This window comes from Delphinapterus leucas, chromosome 7 (genome assembly GCF_059928025.1).
Source record: "Delphinapterus leucas isolate spDelLeu-1000000601 "Yukka" chromosome 7, BTC_Dleu_Yukka2, whole genome shotgun sequence".
Classification (NCBI taxonomy): Eukaryota; Metazoa; Chordata; class Mammalia; order Artiodactyla; family Monodontidae; genus Delphinapterus; species Delphinapterus leucas.
Window position 1 is genome coordinate 29,604,791 of NC_143135.1, and position 26,485 is coordinate 29,631,275.

Consider the following 26,485-nt stretch of genomic DNA (forward strand, 5'->3'; position numbering starts at 1 on the left):
AAGCACAAAATGGAAAACCATTCTTTTCTGTTTTTCCCTTCTCCAAAGAATTATCATCAATAAAGTTGTATTAAAATGGGCTGCTTTGAGCCTTAAAAATGGATTCATTATAGAGAACTCAATTTTTTAATGACATTTACAAAAATTGGGTTTTATCTACACGTACATGAAAATTCTCATTTTTAGTATATCATTTTTCATAGCCCTAATATGCCTTTCACATCATAATCCTTCTGAAAATACTTATGTACCTATTCTACATCTTCAAATAATTTCTATCTAATACCACAGTGTTATTCCCCCAAGTTTATAGATTAGGGTTCTGAGACAGAAAAGTTAGCTTAATTTCTTAAAGGCAGATTCCTAATGATGCCTCAAACTCATGAACTTCCAAATTCTAGATTAGCATTGAAATTGCCACTGTACTCTTGAGGAAATTGCTCACCCTTCCTGAGCCTTAGTTTCTTCAGTTATCAGATGAGGCTTTTTGACTTCATGATCTCTAGGATGCCCTCTACCCCAGGTCCTCATTTTCAGCACAGAAAATTCTGGATTTTCTTATCAATTAAAAAAAAAAAATGTGACTTCTCACTGCTCTTCTTTCCAAAATGGGAGACAGAGAACATAGCTAGTTAAAGAATGACAGAAAGGATAAGGTGGAGACGTGTTAGTGAGTATGGAGTAGGAAGAAAGCAAGGGACAGAAGACAGGGTGAATGTGATGTCAGCCTGCTAGGATAAACGTTTTGGGGAAGAAAATCATGTAATATTTTATGCTCACATAACCTGCAAGATTTTACTCGTACCTTCCTACAGGAATATCAGTGGTAAGTTGGAAGGGCTTTGAGGCCTTGAGGTATGCAGCTTAAAAAATTAAAGACTTGGTCAACTCTTAATAACTAAATAGAATATAGTTTTATTAAATTGTTATAAAATAGTTGCTACATGACCTCTAAATCTCAATCTGAGTGAATTTATAATTAAGTCTTATTCCTTAAACTATGTATGATAATAAGATAGAGGCAACTAATATTACATTCCTTTTACAAGCTATACAAATATTCCTTTTTTCTACATCTTTAGCTACTTAAAGTAACTTAATAGGAACTACTAAAAAAAATCTTATTACATTTGGTAAATAAAAATGATGTAGAGTTTCAGATGGTCCAACAAGATGAAGAATTTACCACTGGAATTCTGTTAAATAACTTCAGGAGTTATATTTTTGCCTTGAAAACTTTCATCATGGAACACAGCTGTGAAACAACTTTGGCTTCAGACAGAAAGGCTATAATAAAGCACCTCCTAGCTATACTTAGGTTCAAGAGGTTTATGGTGGTGAACAGCAGAAAAGATGAAATGTTTCAATAAGCCCCTCAGGCTGATTTAGTTAGCATTCACAAAGTGGAATAACCTATACATCACATACCCTTTGTTAGCTGGTTGTTTAGAATAGATGTATGAGTCACTGGATTTTATTTTAGCAGTTGGGCAATGCAATTCTCCTTTTGCCCAAAATATTAAAATGCAGAAATGTGAAACTAAGAGAGGTAATGTCATATCTTATACAGGATGCTTATCAACCACTGTAATGGATAGAGAAATTCTTCTGCTCTTGTCATTCCATGTTTTACCTTGGTAGGCACAAATGATAAATCACCTCATGCACAAAAATTTTCTATTATTAAACTAATCAGCAAACTACAGTATATTTTTAAAAATTGTGTGGGGGAGAGGTGTTGGAGGGGGGAAGCTTGCAAATCCAAAGAAAGGTGGCATAAGAGAAGGATAGGCAAGATTCTATCCTGCATGATTTCAAGTACAAATGAATCCCTCTGGGAGTTTGGGGTAATTCATATATATATATATATATATACACATAGATGTGTGTGTGTGTGTGTGTATGTATGTATATATATATATATATATTTTTTTTTTTTTTTTTTCTTCTCTCAGACACGGTTCAGAATTAATGAGGGTACCTGCAACGATGCTGGCAAGCTGCTGGGTTCTGGTGATGGGGTAGATGCTGCGTGCCTGAACGATTGCTGAAGCGATTTTCTTGGCGTGCTTCTCCTCCCCGTATGTTCTCAGGATGGATGCAAGTGCCTGTTGATCTAAAGCGTTCACAACATCAGCTGCGGTGGGCATGTCAGGGTACCTACGCAGAAGAAGAGCCAATTACTTCACTGACGTCAGTTTTCATTGACAAGAGGTGAAACTTCAGAGTACTGAGACATAAAGTCAGGCATACACACATAGTCTAAGAGGTCTTATGAGGTTTTTAAAGTCACAGACTGAAATCTTACACAAATGAAATAGATTTTCCATTTTAAATACCCATGATTATGGCAAGTGGGACTGTATGTGACATTTATTAAGTTAAGGGCAGCAGAAAGTTAAAATGCTTTACTAGCCTTTAACTCAGAAAGAATTATGGCTTATGAAGATTTCTCCTTAGAGGTCAGGAAGATGGCAGAAGAGTAACACACGGAGATTACCTTCCTCCCCACAGATACACCAGAAATACATCTACACGTGGAACAACTCCTACAGAACACCTACTGAACGTGGGCAGAAGACCTCAGACCTCCCAAAAGGCAAGCAAGTCCCCACGTACCTGGGTAGGGCAAAAGAAAAAACAATAAACAGAGACAAAAGAATAGGGATGGGACCTACACCAGTGGAGGGAGCTGTGAAGGAGGAAAGGTTTCCACACTCTAGGAAGCCCCTTCGCGGGCGGAGACTGCGGGTGGCGGAGGGGGGAAGCTTTGGAGCCGCGGAGGGGAGCACAGAATCAGGGGTGCGGAAGGTAAGTGGAGAGATTCCCGCACAGAGGATAGATGCTGACCGGCACTCACCAGCCCGAGAGGCTTGTCTGCTGACCCACCGGGGCGGGAGGGGCTGGGAGCTGAGGCTCGGGCTTCGGTTGGAGCACAGGGAGAGGACTGGGGCTGGCGGCGTGAACACAGCCTGCAGGGGGTTAGTGCACCACAGCTAGCCGGGAGGGAATCCGGGGAAAAGTCTGGATCTGCCAAAGAGGCAAGAGACGTTTTCTTCCCTCTTGGTTTCCTGGTGCGCGAGGAGAGGAGATTAAGAGCGCTGTTTAAAGGAGCTCCAGAGACGGGCGCGAGCTGCAGCTAACAGCGCGGACCACAGAGACGGGCACGAGACGCTAAGACCGCTGCTGCTGCCACCAAGAAGCCTGTGTACGAGCACAGGTCACTATCCACACCCCCCTTCCGGGGAGTCTGTGCAGCCCACCACTGCCAGGGCCCCGTGATCCAGGGACAACTTCCCCGGGAGAATGCACGGCGGGCCTCAGGCTGGTGCAACGTCACGCTGGCCTCTGCCACCGCAGGCTCGCACCGCACTCCGTGCCCCTCCTTTCCCCCAGCCTGAGTGAGCCAGAGTGCCCGAAGCAGCTGCTCCTTTAACCCCGTCCTGTCTGAGCGAAGAACAGACGCCCTCGAGCGACCTACACGCAGAGGCGGGGCCAAATCCGAAGCTGAGCCCTGGGAGCTGTGAGAACAAAGAAGAGAAAGGGAAATCTCTCCCAGCAGCCTCAGAAGCAGCGGATTAAAGCTCCACAATCAACTTGATGTACCCTGCATCTGTGGAATACATGAATAGACAACGAATCATCCCAAATTGAGGAGGTGGACTTTGAGAGCAAGATTTATTATTTTTTCCCCTTTTCCTCTTCTGGTGAGTGTGTATGTGTATGCTTCTGTGTGAGATTTTGTCTGTATAGCTTTGCTTCCACCATTTGTCCTAGGGTTCTATCCATCCATTTTCTTTTTCTTTTTTAAAAAAATTTTTTTCTTAATAATTATTTTTTATTTTAATAACTTTATTTTATCTTCTTTCCTTCCTTCCCTCCCTCCTTTCTTTCTTCCTTTCTTCCTTCCTTCCTTTCTACTTTTTCTCCCTTTTATTCGGAGCCATGTGGATGAAACGCTCTTAGTGAGGCAGCCAGGAGTCAGTGCTGTGCCTCTGAGGTGGGAAAGCCAACTTCAGGACACTGGTCCACAAGAGACCTCCCAGCTCCACATAATATCAAACGGTCAAAATCTCTCAGAGATCTCCATCTCAACACCAGCACCCAGCTTAACTCAACGAGCAGCAAGCTACAGTGCTGGACACCCTATGCCAACAACTAGCAAGAAAGGAACACAACCCCACCCATTAGCAGAGAGGCTGCTTAAAATCATAAGTCCACAGACACCCCAAAACACACCACCAGACGTGGACCTGCCCAACAGAAAGACAAGATCTAGCCTCATCCACCAAAACACAGGCACTAGTCGCCTCCACCAGGAAGCCTACACAACCCACTGAAGCAACTTGAGCCACTGGGAACAGACACCAAAAACAACGTGAACTACGAACTTGCAGCCTGCAAAACGGAGACCCCAAACACAGTAAGATAAGCAAAATGAGAAGACAGAAAAACACACAGCAGATGAAGGAGCAAGATAAAAACCCACCAGCCCTAACAAATGAAGAGGAAATAGGGAGTCTACCTGAAAAAGAATTTAGAATAATGATAGTAAAGATGATCCAAAATCTTGGAAATAGAATAGACAGAATGTAAGAAACATTTAACAAGGACCTAGAAGAACTAAAGATGAAACAAGCAATGATGAACAACACAATAAATGAAATTAAAATACTCCAGATGGGATCAATAGCAGAATAACTGAGGCAGAAGAATGTATAAGTGACCTGGAAGATAAAATAGTGGAAATAACTACTGCAGAGCAGAATAAAGAAAAAAGAATGAAAAGAACTGAGGACAGTCTCAGAGACCTCTGAGACAACACTAAACGCACCAACATTCGAATTATAGGGGTTCCAGAAGAAGAAGAGAAAAAGAAAGGGACTGAGAAAATATTTGAAGAGATTATAGTTGAAAACTTCCCTAATATGGGAAAGGAAATAGTTAATCAAGTCCAGGAAGCACAGAGAGTCCCATACAGGATAAATCCAAGGAAAATATGCCAAGACACATATTAATCAAACTGTCAAAAATTAAATACAAAGAAAACATATTAAAAGCAGCAAGGGAAAAACAACAAATAACACACAAGGGAATCCCCATAAGGTTAACAGCTGATCTTTCAGCAGAAACTCTGCAAGCCAGAAGGGACCAGCAGGACATATTTAAAGTGATGAAGGAGAAAAACCTGCAACCAAGATTACTCTACCCAGCAAGGATCTCATTTAGATTTGATGGAGAAATTAAAATCTTTACAGACAAGCAAAAGCTGAGAGAGTTCAGCACCACCAAACCAGCTTTACAACAAATGCTAAAGGAACTTCTCTAGGCAAGAAACACAAGAGAAGGAAAAGACCTACAATAACGAACAGAAAACAATTAAGAAAATGGGAATAGGAACATACATATCGATAATTACCTTAAATGTAAATGGACTAAATGCTCCCACCAAAAGACACAGATTGGCTGAATGGATACAAAAATAAGACCCATATATATGCTGTCTACAGGAGACCCATTTCAGACCTAGAGACACATACAGACTGAAAGTAAGGGAATGGAAAAAGCTATTCCATGCAAATGGAAACCAAAAGAAAGCTGGAGTAGCAATTCTCATATCAGACAAAATAGACTTTAAAATAGAGACTATTGGAAGAGACAAAGAAGGACACTGCATAATGATCAAGGGATCGATCCAGGAAGAAGATATAACAATTGTAAATATTTATGCACCCAACATAGGAGCACCTCAGTATATAAGGCAAATACTAACAGCCATAAAAGGGGAAATTGACAGTAACACATTCATAGTAGGGGACTTTAACACCTGGCTTTCACCAATGGACAGATCGTCCAAAATGAAAATAAATAAGGCAACACAAGCTTTAAATGATACATTAAACAAGATGAACTTAATTGATATTTATAGGAAATTCCATCCAAAAGCAACAGAATACACATTTTTCTCAAGTGCTCATGGAACATTCTCCAGGGTAGATCATATCCTGGGTCACACATCAAGCCTTGATAAATGTAAGAAAATTGAAATTTTGTCAAGTATCTTTTTCAAACACAACCCTATGAGACTAGATATCAATTACAGGAAAAGATCTGTAAAAAATACAAACACATGGAGGCTAAACAATACACTACTTAATAACGAAGTGATCACTGAAGAAATCAAACAGGAAATAAAAAAAATACCTAGAAACAAATGAAAGTGGAGACACGACGACCCAAAACCTATGGGATGCAGCAAAAGCAGTTCTAAGAGGGAAGTTTATAGCAATACAATCCTACCTTAAGAAATAGGAAACATCTCGAATAAACAAACTAACCTTGCACCTAAAGCAATTAGAGAAAGAAGAACCAAAAAACCCCAAAGTTAGCAGAAGGAAAGAAATCATAAAAATCAGATCAGAAATAAATGAAAAAGAAATGAAGGAAATGATAGCAAAGATCAATAAAACTAAAAGCTGGTTCTTTGAGAAGATAAACAAAATTGATAAACCATTAGCCAGACTCATCAAGAAAAAAAGGGAGAAGACTCAAATCAATAGAATTAGAAATGAAAAAGGAGAAGTAACAACTGACACTGCAGAAATACAAAAGATCATGAGAGATTACTACAAGCAACTCTATGCCAATAAAATGGAAAACCGGGAAGAAATGGACAAATTCTTAGAAATGCACAACCTGCCAAGACTGAATCACGAAGAAATAGAAAATATGAACAGACTAATCACAAGCACTGAAATTGAAAGTGTGATTAAAAATCTTCCAACAAACAAAAGCCCAGGACCAGATGGCTTCACAGGCGAATTCTATCAAACATTTAGAGAAGAGCTAACACCTATCCTTCTCAAACTCTTCCAAAATATAGCAGAGGGAGGAACACTCCGAAACTCATTCTACGAGGCCACCATCACTCTGATATCAAAACCAGACAAGGATGTCACAAAGAAAGAAAACTACAGGCCAATATCACTGATGAACATAGATGCAAAAATCCTCAACAAAATACAAGCAAACAGAATCCAACAGCACATTAAAAGGATCATACACCATGATCAAGTGGGGTTTATTCCAGGAATGCAAGGATTCTTCAATATATGCAAATCAATTAACATGATACACCATATTAACAAACTGAAGGAAAAAAACCATATGATCATCTCAATAGATGCAGAGAAAGCTTTCAACAAAATTCAACACCCATTTCTGATAAAAACCTTGCAGAAACTAGGCATAGAGGGAACTTTCCTCAACATAATAAAGGCCATATATGACAAACCCACAGACAACATCATCCTCAATGGTGAAAAAATGAAAGCATTTCCACTAAGATCAGGAACAAGACAAGGTTGCCCACTCTCACCACTATTATTCAACATAGTTTTGGAAGTTTTAGCCACAGCAATCAGAGAAGAAAAGGAAATAAAAGGAATCCAAACTGGAAAAGGAGAAGTAAAGCTGTCACTGTTTGCAGATGACATGATACTATACATAGAGAATCCTAAAGATGCTACCAGAAAACTACTAGAGCTAATCAATGAATTTGGTAAAGTAGCAGGATGCAAAATTAATGAACAGAAATGTCTCACATTCCTATACACTAATGATGAAAAATCTGAAAGTGAAATCAAGAAAACACTCCCATTAACCACTGCAACAAAAAGAATAAAATATCTAGGAATAAACCTACCTAAGGAGACAAAAGAGCTGTATGCAGAAAACTATAAGACACTGATGAAAGAAATTAAAGATGATCCCAACAGATGGAGAGATATACCATGTTCTTGAATTGGAAGAAGCAACATTGTGAAAATGACTCTACTATCCAAAGCAATCTACAGATTTAGTGCAATCCCTATCAAACTACCACTGGCATTTTTCACAGAACTAGAACAAAAAATTTCACAATTTGTATGGAAACACAAAAGACCCCGAATAGCCAAAGCAATTTGAGAAAGAAAAACGGAGCTGGAGGAATCAGGCTCCCTGACTTCAGACTATACTACAAAGCTACAGTAATCAAGACAGTATGGTACTGGCACAAAAACAGAAAAATAGGTCAATGGAACAGGATAGAAAGCCCAGAGATAAACCCATGCACATATGGTCACCTTATCTTTCATAAAGGAGGCAGGAATGTACAGTGGAGAAAGGACAGCCTCTTCAATAAGTGGTGCTGGGAAAACTGGACAGCTACATGTAAAAGTATGAGATTAGATCACTCCCTAACACCATACACAAAAATAAGCTCAAAATGGATTAAAGACCTAAATGTAAGGCCAGAAACTATCAAACTCTTAGAGGAAAACATAGGCAGAACACTCGATGACAGAAATCACAGCAAGATCCTTTTTGACCCACCTCCTAGAGGAATGGAAATAAAACCAAAAATAAACAAATGGGACCTAATAAAACTTAAAAGGTTTTGCACAGCAAAGGAAACCATAAACAACACCAAAAGACTACCCTCAGAATGGGAGAAAATATTTGCAAATGAAGCAACTGACAAAGGATTAATCTCCAAAATTTGTAAGCAGTTCATGCAGCTCAATAACTAAAAAACAAACAACCCAATCCAAAAATGGGCAGAAGACCTAAATAGACATTTCTCCAAAGTATATATACAGACTGCCAACAAACACATGAAAGAATGCTCAACATCATTAATCATTAGAGAAATGCAAATCAAAACTACAATGAGATATCATCTCACACCAGTCAGAATGGCCATCATCAAAAAATCTAGAAACAATAAATGCTGGAGAGGGTGTGGAGAAAAGGGAACACTCTTGCACTGCTGATGGGAATGTCAATTGGTACAGCCACTATGGAGAACAGTATGGAGGTTCCTTTAAAAACTACAAGTAGAACTACCATATGACCCAGCAATCCCACTACTGGGTCTATACCCTGAGAAAACCATAATTCAAAAAGAGTCATATACCAAAATGTTCATTGCAGCTCTATTTTCAATAGCCTGGAGATGGAAACTACTTAAGTGTCCATCATCGGATGAATGGATAAAGAAGATGTGGCACATATATACAATGGAATATTACTCAGCCATAAAAAGAAATGAAATTGAGCTATTTGTAATGAGGTGGATGGACCCAGAGTCTGTCATACAGAGTGAAGTAAGTGAGAAAGAGAAAGACAAATACCGTATCCTAACATATATATATGGAATTTAAGAAAAAAAAAATGTCATGAAGAACCTAGGGGTAGGACAGGAATAAAGACACAGACCTACTAGAGAATGGACTTGAGGATATGGGGAGGGGGAACGGTAAGCTGTGACAAAGCGAGAGAGTTGCATGGACATATATACACTACCAAACATAAAATAGATAGGTAGTGGGAAGCAGCCGCATAGCACAGGGATATCAGCTCGGTGCTTTGTGACCACCTAGAGTGGAGGGATAGGGAAGGTGGGAGGGAGGGAGAGGCAAGAGGGAAGAGATATGGGAACATATGTATATGTATAACTGATTCACTTTGTTATAAAGCAGAAACTAACACACCATTGTAAAGCAATTATACTCCAGTAAAGATGTAAAAGAAAAAAAAAAAAAAGATTTGTCCTAAACTAAAATAATGGAAAATGTTTTGGATTTCGTTTGTTCAAATTTAAATTACTGCTTGATTTTTTTTTTTTTCAGTATAGAAGATACAAAGCTTACTGACTGATATTTAAATGAGCCTAGATCTCAGGAACTTAACTAAATGTGATACTGTAAAGTAAGCAACTATTTATATGAGGGTATAAATTGAATTTAGAAAGTCTAAAAAGGAAGATACTGCTGGTCAGTTTCCCTTACAAAAACTAGAAGAACCTTAATAGTAATAACATATATTATTTCAAGTTGTTAACAATATGGGCTTAGACACCCATGACAAAAGTCACCATGGGGTAAAATCTGGTAATTAACAAACAATATTAAACAGGCCTAGATGGTAATTTCAGGTGGAGGAGACAAAGCAATACCAACCTCTGGTCAAATAGAATAAATTATAGTAACAGGAAATGGCATTCACTTTGTCAGGCAATTCCAATTTACCTTAATTTAGGGAAATGTGTCAAGGAATTTTAAGTGATGAGCTAACTGAGATCTTAATTATTAGAAAGATAGCTTTGCTAATAGTACAGTTCTCTCTCCTGTAGTTAATATGTTGGATTGATTGTTGGTACCATACTGTACTGACTTTAAGTAACAAGGATATGGTAGCTTTAAGACCTGACCATCAATCAGAGTTGTGTTGCCAAGGAATACCTGAATCCGTCCTTAAAATACTACATTGCACCTTGTTAACATGTCTAGTACCACCAGGAAAATAATTTTGTTGTTGTCCTTGGCTTGTCCCCTATATCGCCATGACCTCCATATCTCTCTCTCTCTCTCTCTCTCTCCTTGTGTGTGTGTGTGTGTGTGTGTGAGTGTGTGTGTGTAACCTTGTTTTCTAGATCCTGTGATTCTTTTTTTTTTTCTTTTTGGCTGCCATGGTACTCCCAGATCAATGAACTTCCTATAAGGTAGCCTATTTCCATCTCAACAGGCTTTGCTCCTTCAATAACAGCTTTAAGGATGAAGATTTGGTCTATAGAGTCAGATCAACCTCGATCAGAATCATAGCCTTGCTACTCATATTGTGTAAGCTTTTGAACCTATTGGAGCCTCAATTTCTAACCTGTAAGTAACAATGCTAACCTCACAGAATTGTTGAGAGAATTAAGGGTCCACACAATTATAAACTAGATAGTATAATGCCTGGAACAGAGAAACTCAATGAATGTCACTGTCCTTTAGATCTTGTCCATTCCTAGATTTGCCAAACATCATTCTTGGTCTAACTGAAAAATCCCTGTTAGATCTTACCTAGCTGTTAATTCAACTGCCCAAGCCACCAAGCATCAGAATGAAACTTGTTAGTGATGGTAAATTCAGACTCAGAATATATGTACAGTTCTACCAGGACAATTCTAAGATTAGTATGGATGTGCTCAGCAGTTTTTTTTTTTAATACCTTTCTACTTTTAAGTAAAATTAAAAGAGCATTTTGCTCAAATACAGTTCAGTGGATAATAGGCATAATTTTATTTTACTCATGTTCACATAGAATAGTAGTGTACTGGGTTAGCCAAAAAGTTCCTTCGGTTTTTAAATAAAAATAAAAGACATTTTTCATTTTCACCAAGAATGTTATTGAAGAACGTATTCACCATTTTGTTCCACTACCTTCTGCCATTTTTCTTCATAATTCCATCTTCCCAAAACTTTTAAAATGAGTTTATTTATTTATTTGTTTATTTATTTATTTGCGGTACGTGGGCCTCTCACTGTTGTGGTCTCTCCCGTTGCGGAGCACAGGCTCCGGACGCTCAGGCTCAGCAGCCATGGCTCATGGGCCCAGCTGCTCCGCGGCATGTGGGATCCTCCCGGACCAGGGCACGAACCCGTGTCCCCTGCATCGGCAGGCGGACTCTCAACCACTGTGCCACCAGGGAACCCCTCCCCAAACTTTATCTTTTTGAGCAAAGAACTGTTCCAGGTGCCTTTTACAGTCTTCCAGGGAGTTGAATTTTTTTCCCTTAAGAGAATTTGTAAAGACTGAAATAAATGGAAATCTGAAGGGTCAATGTCTGGTGAATACGGCAGATGAATCAGAACTTCCCAGCCAAGCTGTAACAGTTTTTGCCTGGTCATCAAAGAAACATGCGGTCTTGCGTTATCCTGCTGAAAGATTATGCATTTTCTGTTGACTAATTCCGGACACTTTTCGTCAAGTGCTGCTTTCAGTTGGTCTAATTGGGAGCGGTACTTGTTGGAATTAATCGTTTGGTTTTCTGGAAGGAGCTCATAATAAGGGCTCCCTTCCAATCCCACCATATATCACCTTCTTTGGATGAAGACCAGCGTTTGGTGTGGTTGGTGGTGGTTCATTTCACTTGCCCCACAATCTCTTCCATTCCACATTATTGTACAGTATCCACTTTTCATCATCTGTCACAATTTGTTTTAAGAATGGAAGTTTTCGTTAGTTTCAGTAGAGAATCGCATGCAGAAATACGGTCTAGAAGGTTTTTTTTCGCTAACTTATGTGGAACACAAACATCAAAGCGATTAACATAACCAAGCTGGTGCAAATGATTTTTAACGCTTGATTTGGGTATTTTGAGTATGTCGGCTATCTCCTGCGTGGTATAACATTGACTGTTCTCAACTAATGTCTCAATTTGATTGCTATCATCTTCAACTGGTCTACCTGACCACGGAGCATTGTCCACGAGCAATCTCCAGCACAAAACTTCACAAACCACTTTTGACACGTTTGATCAGTCACAGCACCATACACTGCACTAATCTTTTTTTTGCATTTCAGTTGTGTTTTTACCTTTCTTGAAATAATAAAGCATAATATGCTGAAAATGTTGTTTTTTTCCTTCCATCTTCAATATTAAATGGCTACACAAAAATTCACCAATTTTGATAAGTTTTTTTTTAATGCATGGTAATTTGACAGCTGTCACAATACAATCTAACAAAATGGTTTCAAATGAAGTGAAAGACAACTAAGGGCTACTAGAGCCATCTTACAGAAGAAAATGAACAAATTTTTTTGGCCAACCCAAGTTTCCATAGGGACAATGCTCTGGAAAACTGATAGGCTGTTAGGAGGCTTCAGAATACGCATTCAAATAGTGAAGAAGCCAACATACAAAATCTGCCCCTCCAAATTAAAAGTTAAGAGATCTTGTCAGTCCTCCAGAGATCACCAACTTACAAATGACTAAACTCAGGAAAGAAAGAAAATATTAACATAATTTATTGCATAAATATCACCATAATTTATGACAATTCATTATTACCTTCTAGTGAAGAATACAACTGACAAAAGAGCTAGACCTGCAAGTCCTTGAAGCTGGGAACTTCTTTCTGCTATATGAAAACTTATTATGATCTGAAAGCTATTGTTGAACTTGGGGTAGTACAGAATTAACTATTCTGTAAGATTCCAGTGTTAAATGGCAACAGGTTAAGAAAGCCTCTTGCACCCATCTTTATCACAGGGAAATATCAGCTTCCAGGATCTGACTGGCCAAATTTATTGGCTTGGACTCCCTCTTCCCATAATACCACTTAGATTAGCATTAAACATATTTGCATCTCCAACTTTCCCTTGTCTATGAATTCAAGTGAACCAACTCCTCCTTTCTGAATGCCATGAACTTTCTTCATATATGTTAACATCTCTGATTAGTTTACAGCCTATGCTATCTACCTGGAAGCCATCCAGCTTTTCAAGATACATTTGCTCAATACTATTATTATCCATTACATATTGACTTAGAGTTTAATTCTCAACGGCTTATTTTCATGTTCTTAGGGGAGAACCTCAGGAACCCTCATTTATAGACTACAGTTTGATGATGTCTCTACATTAACAATATGGGGATTTATTACTATTAACTAGAAGCTTTGTTCACTGTATTTCAGAAGGCATCCTTAGTAAGACATAGGAACAGCAGAAATTTGCTTTACATTTTATTACCTCTGCCCAACAACCTCAATCTCCAAACATGAGAAGATATTTGACCTCTACTATTAGTCATTGGTCTTTAAAAGATTTTTGTTTTCTTTTATGACATTCTTCACTCCATGAATGCCAATTTGTGCAAATGAAGGTATAAGACTTAGAACAAAAAGGTTCCAACAAGATGAGTCACACTCTAAGTTAACAGGTCATATCAAAACATGGGGAAAGGCTGTATGTGAATAATTACCATGAGACAAAGAAGTTTGTGGGGAAAAAAAGTCAAAGTCAACTCAATATTAAATTGTTGACTTAAATTGGACATTAAATTTCTCATATAAAGATCCTTCTGACAGATTGGAAGAAATGTTGGAAAATACATTTGTTTCAGTAGAAATGTTTGTGCAGGTCTAGAATTGCAGATTAGCAACAGAATAGCTTACAAATTTAGATAGAAGAAAGACTAATGTTCTTTTAGAAAGTAAGCTTCCCAAATGTAGGGGCCATGATAAATAATTTGGTGGAGGGGGTGCATAAAATGAGAAAAACATGCTTAAGCTTTGTTTCGTAGGTACAGGCTATTCAGTTCCTGGGCCAGTGTTGTGCATAGAGACAAGTGCTAATCTAAGCTTTTAAAATTAATTTAGATTTAAAAGAAATTATCCTATACTTTCCTAGAATGTGACCCTCTTTGTGTTATTTAATATATGTTACCTATTTAAATGATGGAGAATGTATTTCCAAGGTGGTGAGGAATGAAGAGGAGGTGTAAAGCTGTCTTACACATAGTACTGTGTCTGATTTAGTACCATAAATTTTAGTTTCTCTGGAGAAGGTTGAATCCAAGTGACTGTACAAGAAACAGGACACAACACACAATTGCTGACCTCTAGGATCTTGCCTTTTATGCAGTATTCAAAAGAATATGCATTAAATATAGTTCCTTTTACTTTTCACAAAAGGCATAGTTGGGCCTGCACCAAAACGGAACCATTGCTTCAGTATCATATTAATATTGTTAGTAGTCTAAAAGATCACATTGTATCTGTAAAAAAGAAAATCAGTATTAAAGTTATCCTCTTCACTATTCTGTGTAAAGACTGCAATGATTTTTCTTTTAGAATCCCAAATCTAGAGAAAGACTAAAGTCTATAATGAGTAGCAAACAAAACTGATTTATTATGTATGGATAGTGTTAGGTGTGGGCGTGTGATAGGAATTCTACAGTCTTAAAAAGAAATTAAATTCAGAGTGTTTTTGAGAAATTGATTTCTTGTTATGAGGAGAAATGCTTTATCAATACTCACCTGCCACCATCCATTCTCATGTCCAAGGGGCCATCCTTCCGAAGGGAAAAACCTCTTTCAGGGGCATCAAGTTGCATGGAGGAACACCCAAGATCCAAAAGAACCCCATCTAAAGTCCCTGGTTGCACTCCAGCTTTCATTAGTAAGGCTTCTGCCTGGCTGAACTGGCCCAGGATGGCTCGGATCTGTTTACTGGGGATAAACCCAGGAGATGGAAAAAACACTTATGTCATATTAAAGTCTTTCTTAAGGTCTAGGATCAATGAAAGGGAGCACATTCTATTACTAGCTTATTTAACCAATATATGTTTACTAAGTGCCAACCACATGCTTTGTACTATATAAGGACATACAGATATGGAAACTCTATATCTTTGGTTTCAACATCAGAGGTGGTTTGACATAATTTTTTTGCGGTACGCGGGCCTCTCACTGTTGTGGCCTCTCCCGTTGCGGAGCATAGGCTCCGGACGCGCAGGCTCAGCGGCCATGGCTCACGGGCCCAGCCGCTGCGCGGCATGTGGGATCTTCCCGGACCGGGGCACGAACCCGCCTCCCCTGCATCGGCAGGCGGACTCTCAACCACTGCGCCACCAGGGAAGCCCGGTTTGACATAATTTTATTCTTGCTAATAAACACAATTTATTTTATACTTTGTGAAGGTATATAAGTTTATGAATTAGAAAAATTTCCTGGTCAGACCCGTCCTTTTATTTATTTTTTTCTAAAAAAAATAAATTCATATATCTCTGGGCTGGGAAAAGAAACATATGCCACTCTATCAAAAGAATAAACACCTGTGCACTGTTGATGGGAGTGTAAACTGGTATAGCCACTATGGAAAACAGTATAGAGGCTCTTCAAAAAATTAAAAATAGAACTACCATATCATCTAGGAATTCCACTTCTGGGAATATATCCAAAAGAAATAAAAACACTATGTTGAAGCAGTATCAGCACACTCATGTTCATAACAGCATTATTTACAACAGTCAAGACATGAAAACAACCTAAGTGTCTGTCAGTGGATGAATGCATAAAGAACTTAAGATGTGTATATATATATTATTCAGCCATAAAAAAGAGGAAAATCTTGCCATTTGTGACAACATGGATGGACCCTGAGGGCATTATGCTAAGTCAGACAGAGAAAGACAAATACTGTATGATCTCATTTATATGTGAAATCTTGAGATTGAAAGAGAGAGAGAGAGAGAGGGAGAGGGAGAGAGAGGGGGAGAGAGAGAGAGAGCAAGAGAGAGAGAGAGAGAAAACCATGCTCCTAAAAAAAGAGATGAGATTTGTGGTTACCAGAGGTGGGGGATGAGGTAAGGGGAATTGAATGAAGGTGGTCAAAAGGTACAAACTTCCAGACAAATAAGACAAATAAGTACTAGGGGTGTAATGTACAACACGATGACTATAGTTAACACTACTGTGTGGTATTTATGAAAGTTGTTAAGAGAATAAATCCTAAGAGCTCTCATCACAAGGAAAATAATCCCTTTCTCTTTTGTGTTTATATGAGATGATGGCTGTTAACTAAACATTGCTGTAATCATTTCATAATATATGTAAGTCAAATCATTATGCTGGACACAAACTTGTACAGTGTTATATGTCAATTATTATCTCAATAAAACTGGAAAAAAATTTAACTTCTAACTAGTAAACCAATTTAAATATTTTTTTTCTTTCTGTTTTATTACTTATTATATGTCAAACATCTTCAAGCCAACCATTTTAGCTTTCTCCATATTCTTCACATAATTCAGGATAGGGGTGCTGTGCAGCTGCACACTTGAAGAATGAAACTATGCCTAAAATAAACGCCTTCTCACAGAAGCAATGTTTTAGCTCTCAGCAGGGATTCCGAAGTGAATGGAGCATTCAGAATTAACAGACAGGCAAGGAGTTGGGATCACCTTACAGCTATATTAATTCTCCTTCCTACACAAACTGAGATGCTGCCTTCAGGGTTCTTCAGAAGCCCTAGGGCAACTGGCATGCATTTTGGAAGGGGAATGAGAAGAGAAAAATTGGGCAACACTCTAAGACCTCATTCCCTCCATCTACAGGTGTATGGAGTGAGGGTGGATTTCAACAGTGTTGGGGAATTCATATCTATGATATTTACTTATATGTTATGTTGTTTAAGGAGAATTTCACAGCTCATTGGTAATTTTTTCTCAAATTCCAATGGTGAAAGTGATTTTCAGATTCACTCACCAAATATTCACTAAATACCTGCTATGTGTCAGGCATTATGCTATTCTAAGGTATAAACAGATTAATAAATCATGGCTTTCTGAGCTTTGAGCTGAGAGAAAGGTATATAAATAAACTGTTTGCAAAACAATCTCATGGGTGCTAATAGTAGAGAGACAGACAAATTGATATGTCTGTATTTGGAAAATATGAAATGAATATTAATACTAGCATTGAAAACAGAAATAGTAGAATCTTGGGATTGGAAGGCAACTCACAAATCATTTGTTCCAATTACTTAATTGACGTTTGAATCTTTTCCCTTTCCACCATCACTGCTGGGGGGCAGGGTGGGGAGGAGACTCATTGTTTTAATCATATCTCATTCACCCCATTGGTGAGGAAGGGATTCCCATTCTAAAATTATGGAAATGGTCAAGTGAACACACAGCACCCGACACTGGACAGATGAGATTGACAGGGGTTTATTAATCACATCCACTCACAGCCCAGGGGAGGAGGACACCAAATGCCATGCATGGCTACATGGGTGCTGCACTCAGGAACAGAGTGGACCGACAGGCTGTGAGAAGCAGATTTTATGGTATCAATAGGGTAGGGTGCCGCATGCCCAAGAAAGGATGTGTTGGCTTGTTTGAATAATTCCACGCGCTGGCAGGGAACTGAAACCTGCTACTCAGGGATAAGCAGGTATTATGCCTGATCCTTTTGATAAGGAGTGTTGTTTGGCTAGGAACCTTCTCTGTGGAAGCACAGTGGGAAAGAAAAGTTGTGGTTAGGCCATTTAAGATTCTTCCAGCTTTCCCTAAATGTCAAGAACACATAATACTGGGCTTAAATTTTAGGCCTTACCTCACAGTCATTTAGCCCGTGTTTGAACATTCCCAGTAAATAAAAACTCACTATTGGTTTTTGGTTTTTTAAATTTTTTTTTTAGTCAGTTGTTTTTTAGTGAAGTTGCTGGCTGTTTCCTCACTATTTCTATAACTTTTGTTCCAGGTATCAGTCCGTGGAAAACAATTAAAAACCCATGGCAGCCTGTTACATATCTATTGTTAGTTATTGTAAGCGATACTTGTTGGCTACCTCTTAGTTGCCAGTCTCTTTTTTCCAACAGGACGTCAAAATTTCAGCCTTGTATCTTGGGAGAGAATGATCATATCCATGATTGTTTATGTCAACTTGGCTTGGCAAAAGTACCCAGTTATTTAATCAAACAATGATCTAGGTATTGCTGTGAAGGTTTTTTTAGATGTGGTTACCATTACAGTCAGTTCCCTGTAAGTAAAGGATATTGCCTTCCATAATGTGGGTGTGTGTCATCTGATCAGATGAAAGGCCTTAAGAGCAAAAAATGAGGTTCCCCAGAGGAAAAGGAAATTCAATCTCAAGACTATAGTATCATCTCCTATCATAGTTTCCAGTCTGCTGGCCTGCCCTACCATTTCAGACTTGCCAGTCCCCACAATGTGAGCCAATTCCTTGAGATAAATCTCTCTCTCTCTCTCTCTCTCTCTCCATATATATATATATATATATATATATGATGCGTATGTGTGTATATGTATGTATATCTCCTACTGGTTCTGTTTCTCCTGAGAATTCTATCCTAATGGATATAATATCTCTGCTCAAGAGGTAGATTTCTGATTAGCTAAGCTAATTTGCACACATGACCACCATGGCCCCTATAGTTTGTTCTAAGATTGGCATGTGTCACACCTCTGGCCAATAAGATACAAGAGATATTTCCTAGGGACTTGGGGAAAGAAAATTCTTTTCTTCCATTGAGCCATGGGAAGAAAAATATTTTTCAGACTCTCACTTGATATGAAAAAGCACATAGCTCTGATCATTGCCAGCAGATATCTTGGCCCAAAGAAGGGAGAGGGTAGCAGCCAATTTGGCCAAAACTCTACAAAGCATAGAGAAAGATTAACCATGCCATTAGATTGAACCTCACCTAAAATTCAACTTGTCTCTGAACTTTTGAGTTATATGAGCTCATAAATTACCTTTGTTATTTAAAACCAGTTTGAGTTGTTTTTTTTTTACTTGCAATGGAAAACATAACTATTATAGCTATCATGCTTCTCAGGTGTTCATTTCTCTAAATCATACAACTCTTGTTTCTTCTGCTATTCTCCATGCAAAAAGTCTTTCACCATGCAAGATGCTCTTTTCTGAATGTGTCCCAGTTTGCCTATGTCCCTAGATCTGAACTCCATAATGATCAGCACAGAATAAAGTAAATTCTTTCCTCTTTTGTTCTAGTTATTATATTAATACAGCTCAAGATCAAAATAGTTTAGAATTTGTTTCACACTGTTGACTTATACTATCTAATACCATTGTACACCACTGCTAAGCCTGTTTCCTCCACACTGTACTTGTGCAGTTTTGTTTTGTTAATTATTGTAGATCTAGTACAATCTCTAACCTACATATTTTCTACAACCCTTTAGGATCCAGGTATTATCTTGAACCATAGAAATCTTCTTTACACTTCAGCAAAAGCCTCAAACAAATCACTATTGCCCAGTCTTAATTCCTTAGCATTAGAGCTATATCCTGCTTAAAGCTAATAATATAATTGTAAAATAAAAATAATATCTTACAGGAGATGTTTGCATTCTTGGACACCCTCAAACATAACTGTTTAACACTAATATTCAGTTAGTTTTAGGCATGGCAAAGAGTAAGTAACAAAAATATAATCCTCACCATAATCATATACAAGTATGAGAATATCATATGGGGAAAAAAAAGTAACCATGAGACAACACCACAAAGTAAATCATGTGTTTAAGGCAGAGTCTTCTGATGCTATATCAGTTATAGAAATAGATTATTATATCAGTTTCTAGAATTAGGTTATTCTCATAGTAAACAAAAAAACATCTACAAGTATACCAACAAACTGTTGAAAACTTAGCCTTAACTTCAGACCCTGGGGCATTATTTCACATATGCAGTTATACTGAGGCTAATTTTCCTGGGTAGGAAGATTCCACGCCCACTTTTTTCTTTCTTCTTCTCTTTTTTCTTTCTTCTTCTCTTTTTTCTTTCCTTCCTCTCTCCCTTCCTTCCTCAGGTCCTCTCTCTTCCTTCCCTCCCTCCCTACTTCCTTCCTTTCTTCCTCTTTTATTCAAATTTTAAGTTCTTAGTATTTTTGCATATGTATTTTACAAGTGTTATAAAGCAAGTAACAGAAAAGTGTGAAATCGCCAGAGAGGATCATGATGGTCACAAAAACAGAGCCAAACCAGGACATTTAGCCATAACTACAAATACAGAATTTATCATTGTCATCATCATTTGTCATTACCCTAGGATCCCCAGGATGTAAGTAAAATGTTGCTTGTGACTCAAAGCACATGTTACATGAGAAGGTTCTATAACCCAACGCCAAGAAAAATAAGGCACTTAGCAAGAGTGCCAGTAATACCCTAGTTCCTGGAAGCCATTTTTTGAGGCTTTGACCATGATAATATTGTTAATCTTGACTCTGGCAAGTCATCTGCACTTGGAGTACAAGTTTTGGGTTTGTTTTATTATAAAGGATCCTAGTACATACTGAGGCTAGTGATGTAAGAGTAGCTACTACGTGATTTAGGATTAAACATGGAACTTCACCATTCCTCTAACTGCATACAGTCTAATGATAGCAGTTAAGGATAGATTACTCAACAAATTATAAAAGTAGATCTAGGTTCTTTCTAAAAAGAACAAATCATTTAGCTGTGAAGGAATTGAGGTCTTAGACAGGGAGATGGAAACAGATTCAGGCATGAAAGAATAAGTTAGAGATATAATTTATTAGAACTGGCTCAGTCACTAAAACTGAGGCATCAAGTCAGTATCAGCCGCGAAGGCAACCTCATGTAAAGTCACCTAAGCTACAGACTAGGCCATCTTCAGTCCATTATCAGGAACCCTGTGGCGAAATCTGAGGGTACACTGAGCTAGCAGATGGATATGCAGAGAACTCTGATCATATGGACCAGAGTGACAAGCAGAACAATGTAAAGAAGAGAAGAAAACTGACATTTCTTAAGAAGATGCCAGGAATGTATTCAGATACTTAAAGTTCATTTCAGGGTTCACTTTGTCATTTACTTTAATCATTCATTTTGTGTGTGCATCTGAGGGCACACCTAGGTGATAACATTCCCTAAGAAGATATGAAGAGCAAAATCCAAATTGTTTTTGCGGGGGCGAAGGTCTGATTACAGTGGATCCAAGCCTTTCTCACGTTAGTATCAGCATTAATCCATGAAATCCCAGCGTGCTACCTGTTTTCTAGTCATTAAATTTTATTGGTCTGTAGGAACAGAGCAGGGGCCTTGGCTGTTTTTATCACTTCATTAGGCACCCCCCAAGCAAGGAATTCAGAGGGAGCCAAAGCAGTGGATGAAAGCATGGCTCATATTTGAGCAATGGTAAGAGCAAACATTTATAGAATGCTTCCTATGTACTAGACCCTGTGCTAAGTGCTTTATACCTATTAAATCATTTCATCCTTATGATAACCCTATGAGCTAGGTGACATTATAACCCACATTTTGCAGATGAAGAAACAAGTACAAAGAATGAAGTCACTTACTCAAGCCATATAGCTAGTAAGTGCTGGAATTAGAATGCAAACTCAGTCCTTTCTGGCTCCAGAGTCATGTTCTTAACCACTACACTGTAATACCTAGGTTTCTATTTATTTAGTGCCATTTCAGACCTCTAACTCTTCACCATTATAACCTTGTCATGATCCATAAATCTGCCTAGTTTTTCTGATTTTTTTATTAAAATGCTTTAATTGTTTTCAATGTTTGCCATCTCTTCATAGCTATAGGTCTGCAGATTCGGCACTCAACAAATATTTGCTGAATAAGGATTATCTACCAGGTACTGGAATACAGGAATATAAAAATGAACAACAGCACACAATATAGAAAGGTATATACACAAACGTATATAAATCACTGAGGAGATGGTTTATTTCTTCTTTAAACAGCAGTGGTAGAGCAGAAAGGGGAAACTGCATCATAAGGCTTATGTTTAAAAATTGGTTCTGATACTTATTAACCCTATGGTATTGGACAAGTTATTTAATATCTCTCAGTTTCAGTTCCCTGTGTCTCATGGTATTTAAGTTTTTCCCCTTTGAGGCAGCCTGGTATGGTAGAAGTATCTCAGTAAGTTCTGGAATCAGAGTGAATCAGATTATTAACTTTTTAATTATTTATCCCTTTACGACTCAGATTCTTTATTTGTACCATGTGGGCAACAGAGCAATTCCAAACTCACCAAGCTTTGGTGAAGAGTATGTTAATCAATGTACATGAGGACAGCTACTAAGATGCCTAGGCAAAGGAAGGCCCTCAATAAATGTTACCTCTCCCTCTGTTCCAACCTGCTTTTCTTCCCTTAGAGATTCTTCTTATGATTTGGTCACTGTGCTGCCAACTGAAAGTTGGGAGCAGTAGCAAGGATTTGCTCCAGGCACACCAAATGCAGGGCCATACTGACTATAAAGAATTCTTCTCCAATCTCTTTTATGTGCTGCTACTGGGCTGTATTTCTCCTTCCATTTCACCATGCTCTTGTTATAGTTTGAAAACTGTTCACTTTTTGATATGTTAATGTTTACCATACTACATAAAGGTCCAAGATGTTGATTTTCATATTAATTGTGATCACTTTTTAAACACTATTAAAGGATACACCTGCTCAAATAATATTTTCATACACTGTAGAGATGGAACGAAAAGATGTTTTTGTTCTGCATAATCTGCTCAAAATCTTTGATAGCATTATCTTTACTGACCATTGTCTTTCCCTTCAGGAAATACTTTCTAGAAATTGATTTAGTCATTTATTCACAACTCATATATTGACTTGAATAAAGCACATTTTAGAAATGATGAAATGTAATTATATTTCTATCTTTCAGTTACCCTTTCAAAATGTATTCAATGGTGTAATATTCCTCTGTTCTGGAATAACAGTTTCGGAGGCTATGTTGTAAAGTCTTTGAAATTCCATTGTCCAGTAAGAGGTTAAAGTACTAATTTATATTAGACTTTCATAAGACAATTACGCATGTTGTGTTCTCCAGGGTAATCTTAAAAAGTATAGTAAAATAAAGTATAACATATGAGCAAACAGAGAGAGAAGATAGAATGATGATAACAAAAAAGGTGGCAATAAAGAAGAAAAAAAGGAACAAAGAACAGGTTGATACATAAAAAACTAACAGGAAGATAGTACATAGATCCAAACCCAAATACACCAGTAATTATATATTTTTTTATTTTTACTTTTTTTGTTTTTGTTTTTGTTTTTTGCGGTACCCAGGCCTCTCACTGTTGTGCCCTCTCCCGTTGCGGAGCACAGGCTCCGGACGCGCAGGCTCAGCGGCCATGGCTCACGGGCCCAGCCGCTCCGCGGCACGTGGGATCTTCCCGGACCGGGGCACGAACCCATGTCCCCTGAATCGGCAGGCGGACTCTCAGCCACTGCGCCACCAGGGAAGCCCCATCAGTAATTATATTAAATACTCTGACTGAATACTCTAATTTAAAAAAGATTTTCAAAATCCAATGATATGTTGCTTATAAAAGACAAATTAACTATTAGGACACAGAGAACTCAAAAATAAGAAGATGGAAAAAATGTTAATGCAAACACTACACTAAAGAAAGGTGGTATCAGATACAGCAGATTGAAACAGTACTAGAAATAAAAAGAGGCATTTTATCATGATAAATGGGTCAAATCTACCAAATGGCATGCAAATTACAAATCTTTATATCCCTAAAAATAAAGCTTCAAAATATGAAGCAAAAATTGACAGAACTAAAAGCAGGTGGATAAATATATAACCATAATGGTAGATTTTAAAATATCACTCTTAGTAAATATTGACTAAGCAGAATAACATATAGGAAATTTGAAACACACAATTATCAAGTTTGATTTAACTGACACAAAAAACTCCATACTCCAAAACTACATGAATGTATATATTTTTAAGGACACACTGAATTTGTAAAACATAGACTATCTGCTGGGGTCATCAGACTAGTTTCATCAAATTTCAAAGGGCTGATATCGTACAGAGTATATTTTCTAAGCACAGTGGAATTTAAGTAGAAATCAATAATAGGAAAAGTCCTATTAGAAAGTCCACAAATGTTTGGAAATTAAGTAATAGGCTTCTAAATAATCCAGAAAATAAAGAAAATTAATAAATATTTTAAACTAAACAATACTTAAAGAGTATAACTTACCACCTAATGAAAATGCAACACATCAAAACTTGTGGAATACTTCTAAAACCATTATTGAGAAAAATGTACATAAAAGAATGCTGAAAATCAATGATCTATGCATTCTTGTTTCATAAATTAAACGATAACAGCAACAATCTATGGAATAGGATAAAAAATGATTTGCAAATGATGTGACCAACAAGAGGTTAATATCCAAAATATACAAATAGCTTATAAAACTCAATATCACACAAACAAAGAATCCAATCAAAAAATGGGCAGAAGATCTAAACAGACATATTTCCAAAGAAGACATACAGATGGCTAACAGGCACATGAAAATCAACATGTTCAACATCACTAATTAAGAGAATTGCAAATCAAAACTACAATGAGGTACACCTCACACTGGTCAGAATGGCCATCATCAAAAAATCTACAAAGAATAAATGCTGGAGAGGGTATGGAGAAAAGGAAACCCATGTACACTGTTGGTGGGAATGTAAATTGGTGCAGCCAATATATATATATATATATATATATATATATATATACACACACACACACACACATACATACAATAGAATGTTAGCCATAAAATAATGGAATATTGCCATTTGCAGCAACATGGATGGACCTAGAGGGTATTATGCTTAGTGAAATACGTCGGACAGAGAAAGACAAATACTATATAACATCATTTATATGTGGAATCTAAAAAAATAATAAAATGAATCTATATACAAAACAGAAACAGACTTACAGACATGGAAAACAAACCTATGGTTACCAAAGAGGAGAGGGAGGAGGGGAGGGAGAAATTAGGAGTATGAGATTAACAGATACAAAGTAATATACATAAACAATAAGGATTTACTCTATAGTACAGCAAAATTATACCCAATATCTTGTAATAACCTACAATGGACTATAATCTGCAAAAAACAAAAGCAAAAACAAAAACCCAAATCACTCTACTGTACACCTGAAACTAACAAAATATTGTAAATCAACTCTACTTCAATAATAATAATAATGAAAAAGACAATACCAAATTAAAATCCTAAAAAGAGGCAGAAAATTATAAATACAAGAGCAAAAAAAAAAAAATAGAACAATAGAAATAATTAAAGAAAAAACAAAAATTTGTTCTTTGAAAATACTAAGAAAATTGATTAATCCCTTATAAGGGTAATCAAGAATAGAGAATGAACAAATTATTAACGTAAGGGGTAAAAAAAAGAACATGTCACTACAAATCTTACAGGCATTAAAAACACAATAGGACATTATCAAGAACTTTACGATAATAAATTTGAAATTTAGATCAATGAAAAAATTCCCAGAAAAATCATAACTTACTAAAACTGTCCTATGAAGAAATGTAAAATATAAATAGTCTTAAAAGCATTAAGAAACTAAATCTGCAATTATAAAGCGTTCCACAGAGAAGACAACAAGCCTAAACAGCTTAACCATGAATTCTTCCAAACAGTTAAAACAGCATCAATTTGATATAAACCCCTCCAGAGAATAGAAAAAGAGCCATTCACAAAGCCAGCATAACCCTGCTATGAAATTAAACAAGTACATTACAAAAAAGCAAAACTAAAGGCCAATCTTTCTCATGGGCAAAATAACAAAAGTTAACAGAATATGAGCATATCAAATCCAGCCACATATATAAGGGATGATATCACTAGGTTGATATCCACTTGGCGAGGTCTGTGAAGCAGTTGAACATGCAATAACACTGAAGCTAAGGAGAGAGGTCAGGGCTGGAGAGACAACTTTTGTAATTGTCTTAAAAGAGTAGGGATTTAGAAAATGTTTATTAAATGAATATACAACAGGATTTTAAAACGGAAAAATTCTTCTGGTCTCAGTTTCAGGCCAATATAATCAGGAAATAGATAACCACTGCTAAAAGAAATACCAAATAAAAATGCAATTTTCCCAAATACATGGCCTAGAGAAGGTTTCATTACACTTGGGCCCCTCATAGAGATGTTTATTTAATTTTATATTATAAAAGACATTAGAAAATGAACAAGAATTCTAATAAGAAAATTTTCTTGGCAAGAACTGCTTCCTTGCTTAATTTTCTTGGCATCTCACTTTACTCATTTTAAT

General features: G+C 37.3%; 1 protein-coding gene across 4 annotated transcripts in view; it reads right to left on the reverse strand.

Moving 5' to 3' along the window:
- Positions 1–26,485, reverse strand: part of METTL15 (methyltransferase 15, mitochondrial 12S rRNA N4-cytidine) — a 219,896-nt gene that overhangs the window by 62,257 nt on the left and 131,154 nt on the right. For 3 of the 4 annotated variants that reach the window (XM_022583727.2, XM_022583728.2, XM_089915023.1), the window contains 2 exons: positions 14,853–15,044; positions 1,982–2,160 (listed from right to left, as the gene is read on the reverse strand). In XM_022583727.2, coding sequence (XP_022439435.1) covers positions 1,982–2,160; positions 14,853–15,044 — 371 coding nt within the window. The remainder of the gene's footprint in view (positions 1–1,981; positions 2,161–14,852; positions 15,045–26,485) is intronic. The other variant, XM_089915024.1, reaches the window with a different exon arrangement.